At 50.3% G+C, this 22,167-nt stretch overlaps 1 protein-coding gene across 1 annotated transcript; it reads left to right on the top strand.

Moving 5' to 3' along the window:
• Positions 1 to 1,228: 1,228 nt before the first annotated feature.
• Pdia6 (protein disulfide isomerase family A member 6) lies at positions 1,229 to 22,120 on the top strand. Its single transcript, XM_070015260.1, has 13 exons — positions 1,229 to 1,315; positions 6,712 to 6,853; positions 9,579 to 9,636; positions 9,993 to 10,119; positions 13,066 to 13,172; positions 14,888 to 15,018; positions 15,329 to 15,443; positions 16,110 to 16,250; positions 16,734 to 16,818; positions 16,928 to 17,000; positions 18,573 to 18,731; positions 20,409 to 20,505; positions 21,659 to 22,120. Exons 1-13 carry the CDS (start codon positions 1,297 to 1,299, stop codon positions 21,725 to 21,727), a joined length of 1,323 nt encoding a protein of 440 aa, XP_069871361.1. The 5' UTR covers positions 1,229 to 1,296; the 3' UTR covers positions 21,728 to 22,120.
• Positions 22,121 to 22,167: the final 47 nt, after the last annotated feature.

Here is a 22,167-nt window from a genome sequence, read left to right as displayed (position 1 = left end):
GAGGTCAGACAGGCCTGCATGTGTGTCCCAAGCCACATCCCTCTACTTCCAGCCACAATCAGGCCTGAGATTACTGGCTGGACTTCCCAGAGGGCTCGGGGGCAGGGGCAGAGCCCCCTGGGAAGCAGAGCAGAGGTTTCCTGCTCCAGGGACAGGCAGCCTCCCTCAGTCAGCAGAGCTGGCCTGGACTCCTCTGAGTTCCTGGAGCGGGGTGGGGTGCCTGGTGAACCTCCGCCAGCTCTAGGGGCGTTTCCTCCAGGAAGCCCTCCACCCACCCACCACGCTGCTAGACGCCTGTGCCTACGAAAGCTTGGGCCAATCGCAGCCGTCCATATATATTACCCCTACACAGAAGCCAAGAATGCAAAACCAACGGCTCCTAAGACCGAAGCTGGGCGGGAGGGAGGGAAAGACGTGGTGGGCTCGGCCTCAATGTGTGATTGGCTACTTGTGCGACCCCGGTGGCTCCCGCCTGAAGGCCCAGCTGAGATCTGAGGGTGGCTGGGGCAGCAGCCGGGCACAGCACGCGCGCACACACACACAGCAAGTGTGCAGAACGCACGCGCGCACACACACAGCAAGTGTGCAGAGCGCCCGTCCACGCGCACACACGGCGAGAAGCCCAGGACACAGAAGGAGACGCCGCGGACACAAGCCGACAGGGTCCCGGAGCCCCAGGCGGTGCGCGTGCGCGTGCGCTGCTCTGCAGACGAGCGGGGCCTCGACGCAGGAACACAGACGCCAAGACGTCACTTCTGCTAGCCGTCGAGCACGTTTAGCAAGGGTTTTTGCCTGAATACAAGAAGCCTTAGCGTGCTGTTCGCTGCGGCCGCGGGCTTCAGCTCAGGAAGGCGGTCACACCAGAGGCCACGGCGGGAAAATGAAGGGACTGAGAGAAAGGGATCCTAGCACCGGGTCCCGGGAAAGGCGACGCAAGACCCCAGACCCGGGACACAAGGCAAGGCGTCAGCCCCGCCCCAGGCCCCGCCCCGAACCACGCCTTCCGGTTCCGCCCCAGGCCACGCCCCAAGCCACCCCTATCCCCCCCCCCCAATTGCCGCCTCCCCCGTGGAAAAAAAAAAACCAAACCGGTAACCTCTACCCGGCCACCGTCTATTGGCCAGGTGGGTGAGCGAAGTCCATGGGAACCAATGAGCTGTGGCCACGGCACGGCGAGCCCTTCCGGCCCCGCCCCGCGCGCCGCCGCACTGCTTCTCTGCGGCCGAGGGCGGGACGTGGGCGCGGCGCGGCGGAGCTGAGTCGGCGGCCGCGCGGACCGAGTGGCGTGCGCTCGGCATGGCTGTCCTGGGGCTCGGTAGGCGCGGGCCGGCGGCGGGCGGGCCGGCGGGTCGGCGGGCGGCCGCGTGGGGGGCGCAGCGGGGCGTCCCGAAGCACTCTGGGGCAGCGGGGCCGGCCCTGCCACGCCGGGCCTCGCCTGGGCCCCGGCACAGGGGCGCCCGGCCGGTCCTTGGGGGCTTTGCCGCCGGCGGAAGCGAGGGCGCGGCGGAGCGCGGGCCCGGGTCGGAGGCCCGGGGATCGCCAGGCCGGGGCGGGACCGTCGTTCCCGGCCTCTGGTGGGGGGCCCCCGAGGCCCGGGGGTCGAGCCGGGGGAGGGGAGCGGCGGGCCCGGCCCCCGCTCCGGCCAGGTGCGTCGGGGTCGCGCCGCCCGCTCCCTGCCACCGCTTCGTTGGTGCAGCTCGTGCTCCAAAAAACTGGCATCTCGGCTCCCAGTCCTGAGGCCAAGGGCCGATCGGTGCCACCCAAAGGCGGGCGAGAGCGCCTGCCGTGTCCCCGCACTTGCCGGGGTCGGGAGGGCCGGAGCCCGGAGAGATGCGACCGGCCGTTCTCCCCGACCACAGAGGGCCGCGTCCCCCGGGCTGGCCGGGCTCTCGGCCGCCGCTCCCGCCCGCCGCTCCCGCCCCGCGCGCGGGGTCCCGAACCCCTCCGAGGTCCCGAACCCCTCCGTGCGGTGCTTTTGCATCCACGCTCATCCTCTGGGGTGGACAATGGCACTTTGCGGGGTTGGTGAGTTAGCCCGCGTTCAAGAGAAGCGTGGTAAGAGTACTTGCTAGTGTGTGTGTGTGTGTGTGTGTGTGTGTGTGTGTGTGTGTGTGTGTGTGTGTGTGTGTGTGTTGGCACTGAAGTTTGAACTCAGGGCCTAAGTGATGCCCCTTACCCTTTTCACTCAAGACTGGCTTGGAACTGAGGTCCTCCGATCTCAGCCCCCTAAGAAGCTAGGGTTGATCACGGGGTGTGAGCCGGTGCCTGGCTATTCTGTGTGCCTTGCTATGATCTGTAGAGGGGACGTGGGAAGATTTTGGTCTGTTTCGTCTTCTGGGTAAATTCAGACTAGGTTCTGAAGGACTGTAATTCTCTCAGCTGCACATAGTTCTAATACGGGTAGCCAGTCTTTGGGGGAGCGCCTGATTTCTGGATGGTTGCTCTGGGGCGCACAGTTGCTAGCAGGGTGGGACGGACGTGTCACGGACAGACGTGAATTTGTGACACTCAATTGCCCCGGAGGACAAGGAAGCCACGGGTGGCAAAACTGGCATCGGCTCTCTGGACACCGGGATCTTCCAGTTTGCAAGCAAGTGCCTCTTACCACTGAATTGAATGGCAATTTGAATTTTAGAAAGAGAACATTCACTGGTTAGCATTACTCTACTTTGTCATCTTAATCGATTGGTTTAATTGCCTGGAGACCGTTGTGGGCTACTTTATGCTGTTAGATCTTACCCTATAAATGCCATCTTTCCATTTAAGGACTTAGGTCCCAAACCTTTGATCAGGACATTTCATTGGCTTGTCATTTCTAAGGAGGGGAAATATGAAAGAACTCTGAAATTTAAAGTTAGATACAAGTCCCCACCTTTACAAGACACACACACATACAAGAAGACCTCAAAGCCCATATTAGATGGTCAGTAGTCCTGACCACCTTCATTGGAGAAGAAGCACATTCCCGAGGAGGTTGGGGGTCTTGGCCAAGCCCTGGGGTGGGAAGGAAGGAGAGAGTGCTCGTTCACAGCCGCCCCTGATTGCCAAGGATAATGAAGCACCTTCCTTCTGCCTGTGTACGGAATGGAGGGATGCTCCCCGTCACACCTCTGCACCCTCCCAGCCCTTGGTGGGAAGTGTGGCTTATGTGGCCATGTTCCATCTCCTGATTTGTGTCTCCTGCATTCCATTTCTGTTTCCTAGTGTATAAAATGGGCGTGCTGCTATGCAGCCTATAGAATTTTTTAGTGACTTAAGTGTGTTAGATGCTTAAAACAATGCCAGTATACGGTCATGCGTGTTTTCTCCTATTTATTCATTTATTTATGGATTGGTTTTGTTTTTTGTGCTGGTACTGGGGCTTGAACTCAGGGCCTCGAGCTCTCCCGTGGCTTTTTCTCTGAAGGCTAGCACTCTACCAGTTGAACCACACCTCTACTTCCAGCTTTATGCTGGTTATTTGGAGATGAGTCTCATGGATTGGTCTGCCCAGACTGGGATCCTCAGATCTTACCCTCTTAGTAGGTAAGATTACAGACATGAGCCTGTTTTGTTGTAGAGCCTCCTTTAAAAGGAAAGCTTTCTGGAAGGCAGTTGGACAAAATGGCAAACCGTATTTCCTGAGACCTTGTTTAAAAATCTTAATGACGCAGTCATTGGGGGAGGGGGTAGAAGAATTTTCAGCATTGAACCGTTACAAGTAAAAAAATTAAAATAATTCAGTTTGTAGAAGATTTGGAAGATGGTTCCTCCATTGTATTGGAGGTAATAAGTAATCCTAGTTCCTTAAATGCAAAATGCCTGTAATATTCTCTTTTGCTTTTTCCAATTTAGAAAATTTCACATTAGGGGTTGGGAAGGTGGCTTAGTGGTAGAATGCTTGCCTAGCATGCATGAGGTCCTGGTTCAATTCCTCAGTACCACATAATACACAAAAAAAGAAATGAAATAAAATTAAAAGAAAAAATTACTAAAAACAAAGGAAATTTCACAATAGATTCAATGTATTGAATACGTATCAGTTCCGAACTGTTTTATTTAAAAAAAAAAAAAAACTTCTTTTACATAACCGGGTGCCAGTGACTCATGCCTGTAGTCATAGCTACTCAGAAGGCTGAGATCTGAAGATCATCGTTCAAAGCCAGCCAGAGCAGGAAAGTCTGAGACTCTTATCTCCAATTAACTGCTGAAGTGGAAGAGCTCTCTCCTTGAGCAGAAGAGCTCAGGGACAGCACCTCGGCCCAGAGTTCAAAGCCTCACGACCGACAAAAGAATGAAAAAAAACAATAACCCCAAAACTTCTTTTAGAGTAGTAGAATTCTGGATATGATTCCTCCTACCTGCAGTGCCAGCATTCAGGCATATCAAGAGTTCTAGGCCAGTCTGAGCTACATAGCAAAGTAGTGAGACCTGGTCTTACGAAACAGAAGTAGAATCCCACAGCTGTCCAGACCCCCCTCCCTTTTTTCCCCCCAGGTACTGAGGATTAAACTTGGCCTTACTAGCTAGCCTGCTTTACTGGTCTAATGGTGCTTTGTATGCATGTATAAAGATGTCAAAGTAAAATCCCCTGTGTACAACTAATGTATACTAATAAAAAGTTTTTAAAAGAAGATACTTTCCTCTTCCCTATAGTTACTTGTTCTTTCCTGCTTTTTTTTTTTTTTTTTTTTGAGTCTCATACTCCTCTCACTGAGCTAGTTTTCCTACTCTTAGTAACAAAACTCAATTACAGAGTTACATGTGTTCTCTGAACACTCCAGCCGTCTGCAGGATAGCGGGAGATTTTCACTGTGCTACCTCAGCTGTAGGAGATTTTCACTCTGCTGCCTCAGCGGGCAGGAGACTGTCATGGGCATCAGTCAATCTACTGGCAGTCATCAGTCTTCCCTGCGTACCTCTCTGTTGGTTACTGTTGCTACCCCATCTTTCTAAGTTCTTCAAATATTAGCTGTTATCTATGATTCCAATGCAGTGTTCTTGAATAGTGTGTTTACTGTTACCCAAGTTATATTGAGCCATTTTCTCATAAGTGTAACCTAGTTAAATGAGCAAAGTTTAGAGATAATTGAGGGGAATCGTACCATGTGTTTCCATGATCATAGGGGAGCCATGATCATAGGGCAGCCTTTCTTTCTTCCTTCCTTTGTTTACTTACACAGGAAGATACTTCCTGCATTCTTACTACCTTTGAAAAATCAAGTGTCTTATGGACTTGAACATTGAAAATGGTATGTGACAGAGAATTTAGACAGGTGACAGTAGCCTTGGTGTATATTGCAGACAAAATCTACCATTGAGTTACTCCAAGAAGTTGCATTTGAAATCCTTCAAATCCTATCTACAAGTTCAGCATGTGAAAACATGATGAAGAGGGCATAGTCACTCTACCGCAGAAGACGGGCAAGCGCAGCCTAACTGTAATCCCAACATTTGGGAAGCTTGAGGCAGGAAGATTTTGAGCTTAAGGCCAGACTGGGCTACATAGTGAGACCCTACCTCAAAAACCAACAAAAAATAAAAAACTTTCTGTGTTCTTAATATAGTAGTTCAGAATTATTTCTCATACAATTGGTATAAGTGCCCTTAAGTTCTCAGGGTAAGTAACAAAAGTATATTTGATCTATGTGTGGCTAAACCGTGCTAACAGCAATACAGTAGACGTGTGTGTGTGTGTGTGTGTGTGTGTGTGTGTGTGTGTGTGTGTGTGTGTGTGTGTGTGCGTGCGTGCGTGTGTGTGTGCGTGCGTGCGTGTGTGCGTGCGCACGCAAGCGCATGTGCGTGTTCATGCCAGTATTGGGGCTTGAACTCAGGGCCTGGGAGTTGCCCCTAAGCTTTTTTGCTCAAGGTTGCACTCTTATTGCTTGAGCCACAGCTGGCTTTGGAAATAAGAATCTTACGGACTTTCCTTCCTGGGCTGGCTTTGAACTGGTATCCTAAGATCTCAGCCTCCTGATTAACTAGGATTACAGGCATGAGCCACTGGCACCCAGCTTCATGCCTTCTTTTATGGCATCGTTTACATAATAATATGCTCATCCAACAACATGAATGCCTGAAAATGTGCTATGCACAATGTAGGTGAATGTAAAGGGCCAGATGTGATGGTGCATGCTCTAATCCCAGCTGTTGAGGAGGCAGCATGGGGATTGTGGTCAGAGGCTATCCTCTATCTCAAAACCTAAAAGCAAAAGAAATAGAGTATGGCTAATCTCTAGAATACGCTCCTTCTCAAGGCTCCAAATTTAATCCCCCAAACCACCAATAAAAATAAAAATAGATATAAACAAACGATGCCCTTCATTGCCACCACAGTCAGGTAATGGAGACAGTTGTTTTTCCCTTAAACAAAAGTTCTAATAAAGACAGCGTGCAATGTAATAGAGTAATACATAAAGGGATAAATAGTGTGGACAGCTCAAGGTCCTACAACCAGATACAACCTGTCAGTGTTTCAGTGTCTCTAAAGTGGCAGTGTAACAGTGCTCCGACATAGATGGTTGCAGAGGATGCAGGGAAATGCAAAACATAGTGCTTAAGCCTTCTCCAGCGCCGTTCCTCCTCGCTCGGCACTGCGCCGTGGGAGTGAAGTTCACGGGCCCCAGCTGCAGCAGGGAAGGACCGGTGCCCAGGGCTGGCCCGCCGGCCCCGCCATCCTTGGGGGCTTGCTGTGAACAGTGCCATCACTGCTTGCTTCCGTTGTCATTCTAGGTCTGGTGAGCTGTACCTTGATTCTGGCAGTCAGTGGTCTCTACTCCTCTAGTGATGATGTCATCGAGCTAACGCCATCAAATTTCAACAGGGAAGTTATTCAGAGTAACGGTTTGTGGCTTGTAGAATTCTATGCTCCGTGGTAAGTATTACAAAGTATTTAGAGATGACTTCTGGTCCTTTATGAACTTGAGGGGATCGTATGAAAAGCTGGTTTTGTTCCGTGTCTAATCTGTGTTAGTCCGTTGCTCACTGAAAAGAGGTAGAGAAGAGGCAAATGGCACATGAGCAAAGAATCCTAAGCAAAGGGAAGAGAAGAGCTAGCAGGTGACTCAAGTTCAGGGACAGCCTTGTTACACAGTGAGACCCTAGCTCAAAGAAAAAAGACCAGACTCCTGGTGGTTCTTGCCTTTAATGCTGGCTACCCAGGAGGTATAGGTTGGGAAGATAAAAGTTCAAGACCAGCCCAGGTTTTTTTCCCTAGGCCCAAAACAGGACTCTTAATCATTAAAATAGCCAGAGCTAAAAGGGCCAGATTGGCTCAAGTGGTAGTAGCCTGCCACACATGCAGGCAAGCCCTGAGTTCAAACCTCTGTACAGTCAAAATGCCACGTAACTATCATTACACTCATGTGCATAATTGTGTATGGTCAGCACAGTGCAGGGCAGTTTGTGTAGCTAAGCATTTAATGCAACCCCCCCCATAAGAATAGAAACAAATGAATGGAAAATATGCAAAAATGCATGGGGTTCAGCAGGGGCAGTGCAGAGCCCTGAGGGCAGACCACGTCCTGCCCCAAAGCACCCATGTGTGCGGGTGCACTGCGTGGCGCGCGGGCACTTGAGCGCCCACCCGGCGTGACTCTCCCGCTGTGGGAGCCTATGTTCTTAACAGAGCATGATATTAGAGTGAAAAACGGGTTTGGTTGAAGGTGTAGCTCAATGGTAGAGATGAAGTTTAGCTTGCATAAAGCCCTGAGTTTGATCCCCAGCACCATATAAACAAAAGATGAACCTGACAGACACCATCGTCCATGGCTGTGTGGTGGCAGCTGTATTTCTTCTGTCTCCATGTGATGCTTTGTAAAATGAAAATAGTGCCAGAACTTGCCTCGGGCTTTCCGGGGGCTTGATGAAATCCTGTGTGGTGCTGGCACATGGTATTTGCTTATCAGGCCCTTAGAGAAGAAGACTTAACTTTTGGAAAAAATACACCAGATATGTATGAGTAATGTGTGGTGTGTGCATAAAACAGAGCAGTGAAAATATACAGTGTAGCTACCTACAGCTTAATGACTGAGAGAAGCATGAGTGTGTGTGTGTATGTGTGTGTAATTTTTCACAAGTGCTTTTCTGTGTTGGGTTTCACAATTTTTTCAAAGTGCTGGAACCTACAAGATGTAGGGTTTTCCCCTGGTCTGCTCCCTCCCTCGGCCGCCCTCTCCGCCCCTACCCCACGTACATTGCCCCGTGTGGTATCACATGCTTCTAAACCTGTTAGGTTTACTTACTTAGGTTTAATTTTTTGTTTTGTTTTGGTTTTGTTTTGTTGGTGATGGGGCTTGAACTCTGGGCCTGGGCGCTGTCTTTCAGCTCTTCAGCTCAAGGCTAGCTCTCTACCACTTGAGCCATTTCTGGCTTTTTCTGTTTAGGTGGTGCTGAGGAATTGAACCCAGGGCCTCATGCATGCATGGCAAGCACTCTGCCACTAAGCCATCTTCCCAGCCCCTACTTACTTGGGTTTGAATATGCGCTTTTCACTCTCAAAATGGCTTGTGGTGGCAGAGTGTTGAGATATCATAAGCACAGGAAATCCAGGACAGATGCCTGTCTAAAATGAAAGGGTTGGTGGTAGAGCACTAGCCTTGAGCACAAAGAGACTCAGGGACAGTGCCTACGCCCAGAGTTCAAGCCCCAGGACTGGCCAAAATGAAATGAAATGAAAGATTCGAGCTGGATGTGCTGGTACATGCCTGTACTCCCAGCACTGAAGAGATTGTGGCAGGAGGGTCGCAGGTTCAAGGCCAGCTTAGGCTACAGAGTAAAACCCTGTTCTAGCAAAAACCCAAAAACTGTATGTTGAAAATAAACTATATAACTTGTGAGTGGGGACGGGAGGGAGAAGCCAGGAGAGGATGAGGAAAGGATTGACATTGTCCAAGAAGAAATGCGCTCATCACCTTCATTACCTGACCTGTGAACTGCTTCCCTGCCGTTCATCACCTTCATAATAACAAGGAAAAATTGAAAAGAAAAGGAAAGGTCAAATCAAGAGCGTCAGCCTTTAATAGATTTAAGCTCAGAATAGAACTTCCTAAAAATGCAGATTCCTTTTCTAAAGACTGATTTCTGACGCCCAAGTATCTTCATTTGCCTAGCCTTGTAGGTCCACACATCAGACTTAATAGGTTCTTACAGTCCTATTCCAGGATAGAGTGAGCAAGCAGTAGAGTTTATTAAACATTGAGATGATGGTATACAAAATATTACCATAAGTAATAAAATGTCTTAAGTTGCTGAGCACTGGTGGCTCACACCTGTATCCTAGCTCCACAGGAGGCTGAGAGCTGAGGATCACAGTTTGAAGTCATCCCGGGTGGGAAAGTCTGTGAGACTTACCTCCATTTAATCTCAGGTCAAGCTGGAAGTGGAGCTGTGGCTCAGTGGTAGGTAGAGTGCTAGCCTTGAGCAAAAGGAGCTCAGGGGGGAAAAAATGTCCTCAGGTCCTCCACCCTCCGTTACCAGTGCTCATCCTTCTGCGAGCCTCGGCCTTGGTGCTTCTCCCCTATTGACCATTGGTGGATGTTTTATGAATTCAGGGGACCTGAGGTTTCTGTCACCTGATGGTGTTTTCTTCCCCCTGCAAGGTGTGGTCACTGCCAAAGATTAACTCCAGAATGGAAGAAAGCAGCAACTGCATTGAAAGTAAGTTCTGAGATGTTCACAGTTACCTGTGTGTGTTTTAAGTGTGCAGATGGGTTAATGTACACTGAGGAGTTAATTTGCATATCAGTCCAAAAGGCAAAATCACATACTTTATTTTTCATGTTGTGTGGTTTGGTTCATTCTGTTTCCCAGATGAATGGTATGACTCCTGTCAGTCCTGTCGTGAAGGCTGCTGAGTTCATTACCCATCAGCCCCCTTCCCTCCTTGAGTGCACTGGTGTTCAGGGCTAACCTCTTCTGCGGATCACTTGTGATTTCACTGGCTTCTTCCTTCTACCAGAATCAGATGATGCTTTCAATTGAAGGAAAAACAGAAAACGCTTGTGTTTCCACAGGATGTTGTAAAAGTGGGTGCAGTCAATGCAGATACACACCAGTCCCTTGGAGGTCAGTATGGTGTTCAGGGATTTCCTACCATCAAGATTTTTGGAGCAAACAAAAACAAACCTGAAGATTATCAGGGTAAGGACTTTCCCTAAACACGATTGGCTTATAGGAGAGAGCCGAGGATGATTCTGTAACTTAGCCCAGCCCTGCAACCTTCTCAGCCTCATTTATGCTGAAGTTCCCTGTCTAGAGATGGCACAGTTTTGAATATCAAAGCATTCTACAGCTAAGATGATGATGATGATAATTTATGCTAGTTTAGACCCATACCACCTTGCCAGGGGTACCCAGGGGTACCTTACCTTACCTTGCCTTCATGGCTGTGTCATCATCACAATTACTTAACACTTGATAAAGATCTGTGGGGGGTTCTTCCCTTTACTCTGGGAGTAGGACCTAGAACATCAGTGAAAAAGAAGAGCCTGTGATTTGCAAGTTATTGTAAACTTACTTATGTGGTATTTTGTTCATGGATCTTTATGACTTATAACATTTGAATATGAAAGCTGTTCTTTTTCTCTTAAACTATTGGAAATGGACACTTGCAGTTCTTGTCTTGCAGATAAATAAACTGCGTGTTTGCTATGAGTCACTGCGGCAGCTAGAGAGTTCTGGCTCCAAACTCCCATGTTATTCTAGTCGCACCATTCTTGTATAGAATGGTTCTGTTCCTAATTATAAGACATCCTGAACAGGCTGGTGGTGCAGCTCAGTGTGGAGAATAGCTTTGGCATAGACAGGGCTCTAGGTAAGATCCTAGCACCACATACCAACCCCAAGAAGATCCCAAGATCCCAAGATCCCATAAGTAGGTTATTTACATAAGCTGGTCAGAATGGCCAGATCAGTAGTGGTCCTAATGAAAGTATTGCGCCTACTCGGTTTAAAGCTTACATTGTGGCCAGGTTGATTAAATTCTCACAAGATTTTGCCACATAAAGCGTATTGTTTTTGCTGTTGTAACCAGAGAGCCTGTGCAGAAGGAGAGTCTGCAGCACAGAAACAGAGTTGTCAGGGTGCCTGCCCTTGGTGTTCCCTGTGGGGTACTGCTGATAAAGAATGAGGCCAGTGGGCGTGGGATCTGTAGACCTTGAACTTGGGAGCTAAGGCAGTCCAGCCTGGTGTGACTGCTGCTGGCCTTACTGTAGGCCTCTCCAAACTAAGTAGCATTTCATTGCTCTGCGCTTGTAAAGTAGGGCTGTGAAAGCCCTCGTGTTAGCTGTAAGCACAGGAGACAGTGCATGCTCCATGTCAGCATAGTTGATAGATCTCCCCAGGTAGGGGCCAAAAATCCTTGGAAATAAGACTTTAAATACATCATTCTTTTTTTTAAGTGTTATTTGTATTTTGTCAAATTACTTTTTGGTGCCAGTCTAATGGTTTGAGCTCAGCCCCTTCATCTTGCTCACCTTGCTTGCTCTAGACTGGCATTTTGCTAGTTAATTGGCATTAAGGGTCTCAAGGAATTTTCTGCCCAAGCTGGCTTCATAACCATGATCCTCGTCTCTCAGCCTCCTGAGTAGCTAGGATCATGGATGTGGGCCATCAGTGCCCTGCATGGCACTTTTTGTGACTAGGGATTTGGGGAACACAGCCACACCTATGCTCAGAGCTGCTTAGAAGAGCAGCTCTTATTTGGCCTGATACAGAAAGAGCTTGCCCAGTGATGGTCTGCGTCAGAAAGACCTTCCCTACCAAGTGTAGTTCTGAATTGGTGTGTTCCATGTGGAGGGTCAGAGGAGAGGTCTGCTCAGCAAGACACCTCGGGGAGTGCGAGGCTGTCTGTTGATCTTGCCTCTAGTGCCCTGAGGGGCTTTGCACCCTCTCTCAGTTGGGGTGTGGTGCATTCCAAGACCCTATGAGCCAAGCGTGGATCACACTCTGTATAGACTTAATTTTGTATATACATGTGCCTTAATTTATGAATTAGGTGTAGTAGGAGAGTGGTGACAATACCAATTAACAATAGAACAATGGCAATATACAGTAGTTACAGTTAGTGTGTTCTCTCACACTTGAATCAAGATCATGGCTAACTGAAACCATTTAAAGGGGTGTGGGTGCTATACTGTAGTTTTTGTTTTTCGTTGTTGTTTTTGGTCGTGGGGCTTGAGCTCCGGGCCTGAGTGCTGTCCCCAGGCTCTTCAGCTCCAGGCTAGCACTACAGCACCACTTCTGGTTTTCTGGTGGTTCATTGGAGATAAGAGTCTCATGGACTTTCCTGCCTGGGCTGGCTCAGCCTTCTGAGTAGCTAGGATTACAGGCGTGAGCCACCAGTGCCTAGCCTGTTTCAGTGAGTTTTAACACCACTTTGGAGCTTAAGTTCAAATAAGCAGGACAAAAAAAAAAGGTACCATCTGGATGCCAGTGGTTCAAGCCTGTAATCCTAGTTACTCATCAGGCTGAGGTCTAAGGATTGCTATTTGAAGCCAGCCATCTCCATTTAATCAGCAATATGGAATAAGTATAACATTGTGGCTCAAGTGGTAGAGTGCTAGCCTTGAGCACAAAAGCTCAGGGACAGCACCCAGGCCCTGAATCCAAGCCCCAGGACCAACAAAAAAAGCAAAAAGGCTTTGATTTCATTGTGGTTGCGAGGTATTTCATTTGCTCATTTCCCCACCAGCTTGCTGTGTGCTGTAGTATAGGAATATGTCTGTTTGGAAACTCCCCTGCTTTGCTAGCTAGGTAATGAGCTGCTCATTTGTCGGCACACGTTGCCTGTGCAATAATCATTTGCCAAGTGTTCTTGAGTGCATGGACTGCACAGGTGATGAGTGGGGAACTCTCCATCACGCTGATCACCTCAAACCAGAGAAGAAAATGGGCTGTTTCGGTGGCACCTGTGCGGAGCACACTGTAGGGAGAAAGTGCTGTCATCCACACAGGCGCTGTTAGCTCTGTTTGCCATCTGGTGCGGCTGAGAATGCATAGAGATGCACGTCTTCACATGGCATGGGGGAGGCACACTGCAGGCCTGCCGTCCGGGCCTTTCCCTCACTGTTCTTCGCCGTCCTGCAGGTGGCCGAACCGGTGAAGCCATAGTGGACGCCGCCCTCAGCGCTCTGCGCCAGCTGGTGAAGGACCGCCTTGCGGGCCGGAGCGGTGGCTACACTTCTGGAAAGCAAGTAAGGCTGTGTCCACTCAACTCTGAATTTGTCTCATGATTTGTAGCCTTGAGTATGTGGACTCCTGTAGAAGGTGGTGTCTTGGGCTGGGAAGGTGGCTCAGTGGTAGAGTGCTTGCCTTGCATGCATGAGGCCCTGGGTTCGATTCCTCAGCACCACATAAGCAAAAAAGAAAAAAGCCGGAAGTGGTGTTGTGGCTCAAGTGGTAGAGTGCTAGGCTTGAGCTGAAGAGCTGAGGGACAGCGCCCAGGTCCAGAGTTCAGGCCCCATGACCGGACCCCCCCCCCCCAAAAAAAAAAAAAAAAAAGAAGGTGGTGTCTTCCCCTTAATGTTTTAAATTGGTGTGCAATACCAGGGAGGGTGTGGCGTGATGGCAGCTGGGCAGTGTCCGCTGCATGTGGTCTCCTGAGTCACCGCACCTGCCGCTCCGTCCGAGGCCCCCGAGGGCGGCTGCCGGGAGCCAGGGGCTCTTGGGCCTCGGGAGGGCGAGCGGTGGATGTCAGGCGCCCAGCGATGGAGTTTGTACTGCATAAGTTCTTGACGTAAATCTGTGGCAAGCCTGAAATCCATGGGAACTTCTACCCAGGTGAATAGGGAAGAGGAGGAAGAGATAGAAGTTTCTGTTCCAGAAACTGGTATTTTGCATGCCTTGGTAGAAAATATGAATCTCAGCCCTGATATACCTATACTCTTGTGGAAAGGTACGAATAGTTTCTTTTTTCTAATTTTGGGTGGTACTGGCGTTTAGACTTCGGGACTCGACCGTGGCTAAGCAAGGCCTCACTCTGACACCAGCTGTGCCCAGGATCTTCTTTTCTCTCAGGCCAGCCTTGGACCGCAGTCCTCCGTCCTATCCACGGAGGTACAGATGTGTACCACTGTTCCTGGCTTGTTCATTGCTCTTTGCTGGGGCTGACCTCAAGCCCCAATCCTCCCGATCTCTGCCTCCTGAGCAGGCATTAAAGAGGCTTATAAAATGGCTCTCCAGTTTTTTAGGAATCCAAGAAAGCCAGCTCCTCTGCACCAACTCTGAGCTACCCAGAGACGTGCTGCTTCCCTTTCATTTTAGACCAGGATGTTGACGAGCAGGCTGCTCAGCTTCCGCATGCATCCTCAGTAGAAACAGCCAGACGCTGTGCCACGAGCTTCTTGGGCTTAGTACTGAAGAACACCTTCCACAAAGTGGGGAAAGGGGTTCCGGGGTGTAGTTCAGAGGTACCGCAATTTGCATTCCTCGTGCAGGTCTTGGGTATCCCCAGCACCCCAAGAAAGGAAGGAAGGGAAGGAGGGAGGAAGGCAGGCGGGCATTAAATTAAGAAGGTCGATAGTGGCATGGACTTGAGCTGTGGACTGTGATCACTGTAGTTACGTAGAGATCGAGTGTCCTGGGATGGGACAGCGGCTGTGCCCCAGGGTGAGTTGCTCCTGAGTTAGGCTGGTGGTTCTTAGAGCACTCGTAAGCTTTCTCTTCACCAGCATAGCAGGTGAAGGAATTCTAGAACAGACTGTGTATCACGGTGTGTGTTGCACTGTGTGTGGTGGTGACTGGCGGAGGGTGCGTGCAGGAGGCGGTATTCACAGCACCTCGAAAGAACTCAAAAAGCCTCCCTGAGTGTAAAACGATTGTTTCATTTTACACGCATGCACATGTGAACATGTACATGTGTGCGCGAGTGTTGGTCAGATTGTAGTCTGCCGTTTGTCCTGTGTGACAGGGTAGAAGCGATAGTTCCGGTAAGAAGGACGTGGTGGAGCTGACAGACGACAGCTTTGATAAGAATGTTCTGGACAGTGAAGACGTGTGGATGGTGGAGTTCTACGCTCCGTGGTGTGGACACTGCAAGAAGTAAGTGCTTTCTGCCACGAGGCCGCACTCGCTCCGCGCCAGCGCATCCGCTCCTGAGCGCCGCCTCGGGGTCGCTCCTCAGCACGCGGAGCGCTGCCGCGGAACCTTCCACCTGACTTTCCACGCACAGCCAGGGGGCTGCTCGTGTCCGGGACTAACGTGGGGGTGGACGTGAGGGCTAGCATGGCCGCTGGTGAAGCTACTTGAAGGATTTGCGGTGTGATGCAAAACGGGCTGGGCAGAAATGCCCGGCGGGGTGTGAGCACGGTCAGGGACCTAGAAGGACTTTTCACAAAGTGCGTCTCCGCAGCCTGGAGCCGGAGTGGGCCGCTGCCGCCATCGAGGTGAAGGAGCAGACCAAGGGGAAAGTGAAGCTGGCCGCCGTGGACGCCACTGTGAACCAGATGCTAGCCAGCCGATACGGGGTGAGTGCTTGACCAGGCCCCCTCTTTGGGGGACAGCCAGCTATCACTTGATCCAGTATTCCAGGTAGAAGGAGTAGTGCCCAACCTCTGTGGGTGTGAAGAGACGAAGTCCTTTCGTGATCATCACTGTCACATCTGGGACTGAAGACGGATTTTTTTCAGTATTGCACTGCTTATACCCCATGATGGACAGGTATTCGCACGGCTTTTGAAGGCGGACCTGTTCTGGTGTTTGTTCTGGAGCCATATGCCACGTGAATGCCCAGGGCTAGAATAACATTTCAGCTTTTCAGTTAGATTGTTAAAACTGGTGAATAGCTCTTTGAGAATCATTGGACATTGATTCAGGTTGGAGAATTTTAATTTTTTGGTGGCAGGGGTGGTACTGAGAATGCTAATTTCCATTTTTGGTGTGGTGCTGAGAATTGAACCCAGATCCTTGTGTGTGCAGGTTAAGCACTGCTCAGTGATAACTGCAGCTTTCTGTTCATGTGTATGGATTGATGAGGGAGGGGCGCAGTGGCTCAGCGTGGTCTCCAGCTTGCAGTCCTCCTGTTTTCAGCCTCCCACAGAACTGGGATTACAGGCGTTCACCGTGCCCAGCTGGAGGAGAGATATTTAAAGCTGGTTTTAGCAACTGAAGGTTGTGGGTTTTTTCCCCAATAGATTAGAGGATTTCCTACAATCAAGATCTTTCAGAAAGGCGAGTCCCCCGTGGATTATGATGGTGGGCGGACAAGATCGGACATTGTGTCCCGGGCCCTGGATCTGTTCTCCGATAACGCACCCCCTCCGGAGCTGCTGGAGGTGAGCGGGCAGCCCTTGGTGGGAATGCGCTTCCTGCTGCAAGGAAGGGGGTGAAGCGGAAGACTGGGTCTCATCTTCACACTCCACTCTTGGCTTCCCTTTCCAAATGCTCTAAAGTGGGCTGTACTTCGGAATGGCGGGAGTTCGGGCACATGGCTCTGACAGATGGCTTATTTTCGTAGCTTTTGGCATTAATTGCCCTGTGGACCGAAGAGCCCCAGGGAAGCCGCCTCTGGGGGGGCCTCGTGTGAGGGTGCCGCTGTGGTGCTCTCGCCTAGACTTTCTCCCTGGCGCTCCCAGGCACGCTGAGCAATAGATGGGGAAACGGAGGCACTGGCTTGTATCCTTTCTCAGAACGCATCCTCCGCAGGTGTCCGCAGAAGGCTTCAGATAAGCCCAATGTCTGTGGAGGGTGGCTGGGGCTGGGCAGGTGCCGGGGCGGTGTGGCGCCTTCTACCCACCTCTTGTCCTGTGACCCCACAGATAATCAACGAAGACGTGGCCAAGAAGACATGCGACGAACACCAGCTGTGCGTGGTGGCCGTGCTGCCGCACATCCTGGACACGGGTGAGCATTCGCGGCCGCCCCAGGGCGCTCCCGAGGCACCTCGCGAGGCACCTCGCGGCTCTGCGCTCCGGCCTGAACAGTTGTTGCCTTGTTTTTCTGTTTACATCAGGAGCCTCAGGCAGAAATTCTTACTTGGAAGTTCTTCTGAAATTGGCAGACAAATACAAGAAGAAGATGTGGGGGTGAGTCACCAGCTCCTCGTCTCAGCTCCGTGGGGAATGGTGTGCTCCTGGTTCATCCTGCTCTATGGTTTTATGTAAGATAGAAAAACCACCCACAGAACTTGGGAGGCTGAGGCAGGAGGTTCTCGAGCTTGAGGCCTGTCTCTTGCCTAGAGGATTACTTCTTTGTCCACAGACAAACTCTTTTCGTTGCAGCCCGGGCTGATGGCTCACACCTGTAATCCTAGCTCCTTGGGAAGCTGAGATTCAAAGGGTTGTGGTTCAAAGGCAGCCTGAGCAGGGAGGGTTGCTAGACTCTTACCTCCAGCTCTCCAGCCAGAACCCAGGCTAGAGGCACGGATGGTCATATGAGGAAGCAAGCTGAGCGCGTGCACGGACCGGAGCTCAAAGCCCAGTCAGTCCCTGTCAAAAAAGGGGGTTGTAGTAATTCGTAATACAGCTTAATTCCAGTACAGTCTTGAAGAGAAAAATGGATGTGTTTCCTATTCACTTCTGTGTGAGGACTGGGTCTAAGCAGAAACATCAACAAAAATTGGTTCCTTGTTTTTTGAAGCCAGGTCTCACTATGAACCCAGGCTAACCTCAAATTCAGAATCTTCCTGGATCTGCTTCCCAGTGCTGGAGTTACAGGTGTACACTACCCTGCCCAGCTTGGGTCCAGGCAGAATAGTTTCTCACTTGTGGCTTATGTCTGTAATCTCGTTTTGTTTTGTTTTTGTCACGGGGCTTGAGCTCTTCAGCTCAAGGACAGTGCTCTGTTACAGAGACACAGCACCCCTTCCGGTTTTCTGGTGGTTCATTGAAGATAAGAGTCTCACGGACTTTCCTGCCTGGGCTGACTTTGAACCGTGGTCTTCAGATCTCAGCCTCCTGAGTAGCTAGTATTACAGGCGTGAGCCGCCAGTGTTGGGCTTTTACATCCATAATCTTGAACTGTTTCAGGAAGTTGAGTTCTGAGGATCTCGATTCAAAGCCAGCCTGGGCAAGAAAGCCCATGGAACTTTTATCTCCACCCAAAAAACTGCAAATGGCTCCAGTGGTAGAGTGTTATTAGCCTTAAGCTAAAAAGCTTCCCATCTATCTTCTTCCCATCCCTCAATATCCGTAGCCTCTCCTGGATACCTAGCACCCCTACTATCCTCTACCCTCACCCCTTGATATTTGTTCAACAAAAAAATTACATTCCTGGGCTGGGAAGGTGGCTCAGTGGTAGAGCGCTTGCCTTGCATGCATGAGGCCCTGGGTTCGATTCCTCAGCACCACATAAGCCAGAAGTGGCGCTGTGGCTCAAGTGGTAAGGCGCTAGCCTTGAGCTAAAGAGCTGAGGGACAGCGCTCAGGCCCAGAGTTTAGCCCCCATGACTGGCCCTCACCCCCCCCCCCCAAAAAAAATAAAATTATATGCCTACAACATAGGAAAACTTCATGTAGTTTAGGGACAGTATTTTGGAATCCAGAGACAAAATTGTCTTAGAGCCATAGCATCTCCTCTCGGGGACTTTATAAGATGTACGAGCTAGATTGTAACTCATTTAATAATACCTTTGCCCTAAAAATTGCCCTGCTTTTGTAGATGGCTATGGACAGAAGCTGGAGCCCAGTATGAGCTTGAGAACGCCCTGGGGATCGGGGGGTTCGGATACCCCGCCATGGCAGCCATAAATGCCCGCAAGATGAAGTTTGCCCTCCTTAAAGGCTCCTTCAGTGAGCAAGGCATTAACGAGTTTCTCAGGTAATTTCCTGTGTTTGTAGTGGTTTAGTGTTTTATCGGTTGCGTTTTGTTGTGTCTTTTGGCTTAAAGTAGGTGTATGTAAGTTTTACGTTTAAAGTGGAAGAGGATTGGATATTCATTCAGAAGGCAGAGCTTTCAAGTCCGCTGAACCTTATTCTCTATCCCATGGATATCTCTACTCTTCTGCTCTCGGGCCGCCTGCTGGCCAGGGGGGCACCTGGCCTGCGGCTCGCCCTGCCGCCCCGCCTCCCCCTCCACCCGGGAAAGGTGGGTCCCTCCCTGACGGCTCGGATTTGGAAAGTGGCTATTTGCACATGGAAGTCCCTACTTCAGTCTGTCCCACAGTGTGCACGTGACAGGTTCTCACACTCCAGCCATTCATAGCACTGTCCCTCTCAGCCACCCACCTCAGCCTGAGACTCACTTCACCCTCTTTTTTTGGCGGGTCTAAAGGATTTCGCTTCCAGCCCTCGCTTTTGAGTGCGTTCTGCACTGCGCTGTGCTGTGCTGCGCAGAAGATAATTCAGCACACCAAAGATAGCCTAGGGGGTTCTGCCTGGTCCAGGGCAGATGTGTGAAAGAGTGCCGCTCACACACAAGTGGGGCGGGAGCTGTGCAGACTGCGCTGTGTGCGCTCTCAAGGCCACGCCTCGGCTCTCCCTCCCCCCGGGCCTGGCACCGGGGACCCGGTGGGAGTTGGTGGGAGTCGGGGCAGCTGAGGCCAGCTGGAGCCTCGCCCTGGCTCCTTCCCTCCTGGACAGGGACCTTGGCCAGCGCCCAGCTTTCCTGCGGCTCCCCTCCCGTCATCTCAGTGTGGATACTGGTGCCCCCATAGGGCTGAGGCGCTGCACGAGCAGTCACGACAGAACGGGCCTGGGCAGTGGACATCGGCTGTGCTTAGACAGGGTTTCACCTGAAAACCAGTAAAACGAGAAATCAAAATAGACAAGTTTCATGCCCCCAAAAGAGTAATGAATACAACCTGTGGGGACTTACTCAGTGTTTATTTCCCAAGCATGGAAAACTTTAAATGTGTACAAAAGTAGAGAAACGAGGCTACAGGACATTTACACAGATTTTTCAACTTAGTCAGTCAGCAAGTGCCACCCGTGTCAGATGTAACATGTCACCCTGGGTCTGGTGTGGTGGGACACGTCTATCATCCCAGCACTTAGGAGGCTGATGAGGCCAGAAGATGTGGAGCTCGAGGCCAGTCTGGGCTGTCTCGAAGCTCCTACGAATGCAGTCAGTGCCATTATTGTATCTAAAGAAACTACAGTGGTTCCAGTTGCCTTAGTCATCTCAGCTTTCTGGCTGATGGAGCTAATCAGGTGTTTTCATAAAGAAGTGTGGGTTCAGTTTGTGGTTGTCACAGAATTCTGTTTCCACGATCATGGTGTCAGGTTTGAACACAGATACACGTCCTGTGATTCTTGTTTCTTCTGCGCTTGCCTTTCTGCCTGTGGCTTCACGTATGGATGGTTCGCTTCATCATTGCTGCCTTGGATACACATGCGCACTGATGAGTGTTTTTAGCTGTGGTTTTTAATAGCCAGATTATGAAAAGTCCATGACACTTTTCAGAAATGAACGTCCAGCCTGAGTTGTTGATGTGCTTTGTCCAAGTTCACGGCCTTAGAACACAGTTAACACCTACGCCTTTGTCTTTTCCCTCAGGGAGCTGTCTTTCGGGCGAGGCTCCACAGCACCTGTGGGAGGCGGGGCCTTTCCTGCCATCTCCACCAGAGAGCCCTGGGACGGCAGGGACGGAGAGGTGAGTGCCCCAGGCCGCGCACGCGCATGCGCCCTCAGCCAGACCTGCTACCAGACCTGCTGTGCCACCGTGCCCCACCCAGCACCTTCCGCAGGTTCTTCCTCTGAAGGCCCCTCCCCATCGCAAAGAAAGGGCGTGGTGTGTGCCTGTCATGTGGCTTGCCCCAAAGTAGATGGGGCCTGGAACCCACTGGCCACGTCTCAAAAACAGAAAACTAGTCTGAATTAGCATTTCCGCACAGTTCCACCCACTGTCCTCAGAAGGACAAATGAGCTGACGTTTACCTGACGTTTCGTCTTTTTTGAGACAGGGTCTGTTAGTCCAGACAGACCTCAATACTCCCGTGGTTCAAGTACTAGGGTTCTAGGCATGTGCCACTACACCAGGCTGGCTTTTGGTTTTAAAGAGACAGGAGATGGTCTGTTACACCCATGCTTTATAGCTCCTCATGAGGCTGAGATCCAAGGATCCAGGTTCAGAGCCATCCAGGGCAAACAGAACTGGAAGCATGGTTCAAATGGTGAATCAAATGGTAGCTAGCCAGCTATGAGCAAGAATGAGAAGCCTTGAGTTCAACCCTTACCATCACGCACATACACGTAAAAAATGCTTCAAAGACCACGGTAGTGGAACACACTTAACATCTTAGCTTCAGCAAGTGAGGAGGATCTTGTGTTTGAAGTTGGCCCAATCTGTATAACAAAACAAACCCTGTCTGTCTCTTGATGGCTGCAAGTGCTCACGCCTGTAATCCCAACTGTACAAGAGGCTGAGATCTGAAGATCACAGTTCAAAGCCAGCCTGGGCAGGAAAGTTGGTGAGACAGACTCCTTATCTCCAGTTAACCACCAAAATGCCAGAAGTAGAGCTGCGGCTCAAGTGATGGAACATTCACCCTTAGCAAAAAAGCTCAGCGGCAGCACTCAAGCCCTGAGTTCAAGTCCCAGGACGCGAAATAAAAAACCAAATCGCCCAATCTCAAAAAGAAAGTACCAGGCTTCATGCTAGCGCTCAGCTTTTCCACTCGCACTGTATAATAGGTAGAGATCCAGGTTGAGGAGAACCTGGATTGGAATTTAGAATCCTGGAAGTTAGGAGGCGCCTGCGCCAACAGAGACTGACTTTGCTTTCTTGGGCCTGCCCTTGTCCCCAGCTTCCTGTGGAGGATGACATTGACCTCAGCGACGTGGAGCTCGATGACTTGGAGAAAGACGAGTTGTGAGCGCCCCGGCCCGGGCTTCCAGCTTCTTTTCTTGGGAGCGAGCAGATTTTCCCAGCAGTGAAGAACATTCTTTACAAACAGGTGAACCTCCCAGTGGCCTTCCTACCAAGAAGTAGCCCCTGACCAGTCATTTTGAGAACACTGCAACAGTGAGCTTTGCATCTCGAGAAAACACTGAAAAATTCTATGAATTGTTGGAACCAGTGATCGGATTATGTTCTATCACAATAGTTTGAAGAACACTTGGGCTGTGGAAACTTTTCCCTCTGACTGCTGCTTGAATGTTCTTGGAGGCTGTTTCTTATATATAGGTTTTTTAAAATGTGATTCCTTCATTTGAATATTAATGGCTTTTTCCATTAAAGAATAAAACGTTATTTTGGACAATGCCGACACATGTATGAAATTAGTGTCCCTGTCATAAGTGCCAGGGTCTGTTA

Source organism: Dipodomys merriami, unplaced genomic scaffold, assembly GCF_024711535.1.
Source record: "Dipodomys merriami isolate MVZ:Mamm:240054 unplaced genomic scaffold, mDipMer1.0.p SCAF_110, whole genome shotgun sequence".
NCBI classification, from domain to species: Eukaryota; Metazoa; Chordata; class Mammalia; order Rodentia; family Heteromyidae; genus Dipodomys; species Dipodomys merriami.
The sequence above is the reverse complement of the archived record's forward strand: the minus strand, read 5'-3'. Positions and strand labels throughout refer to the sequence as shown.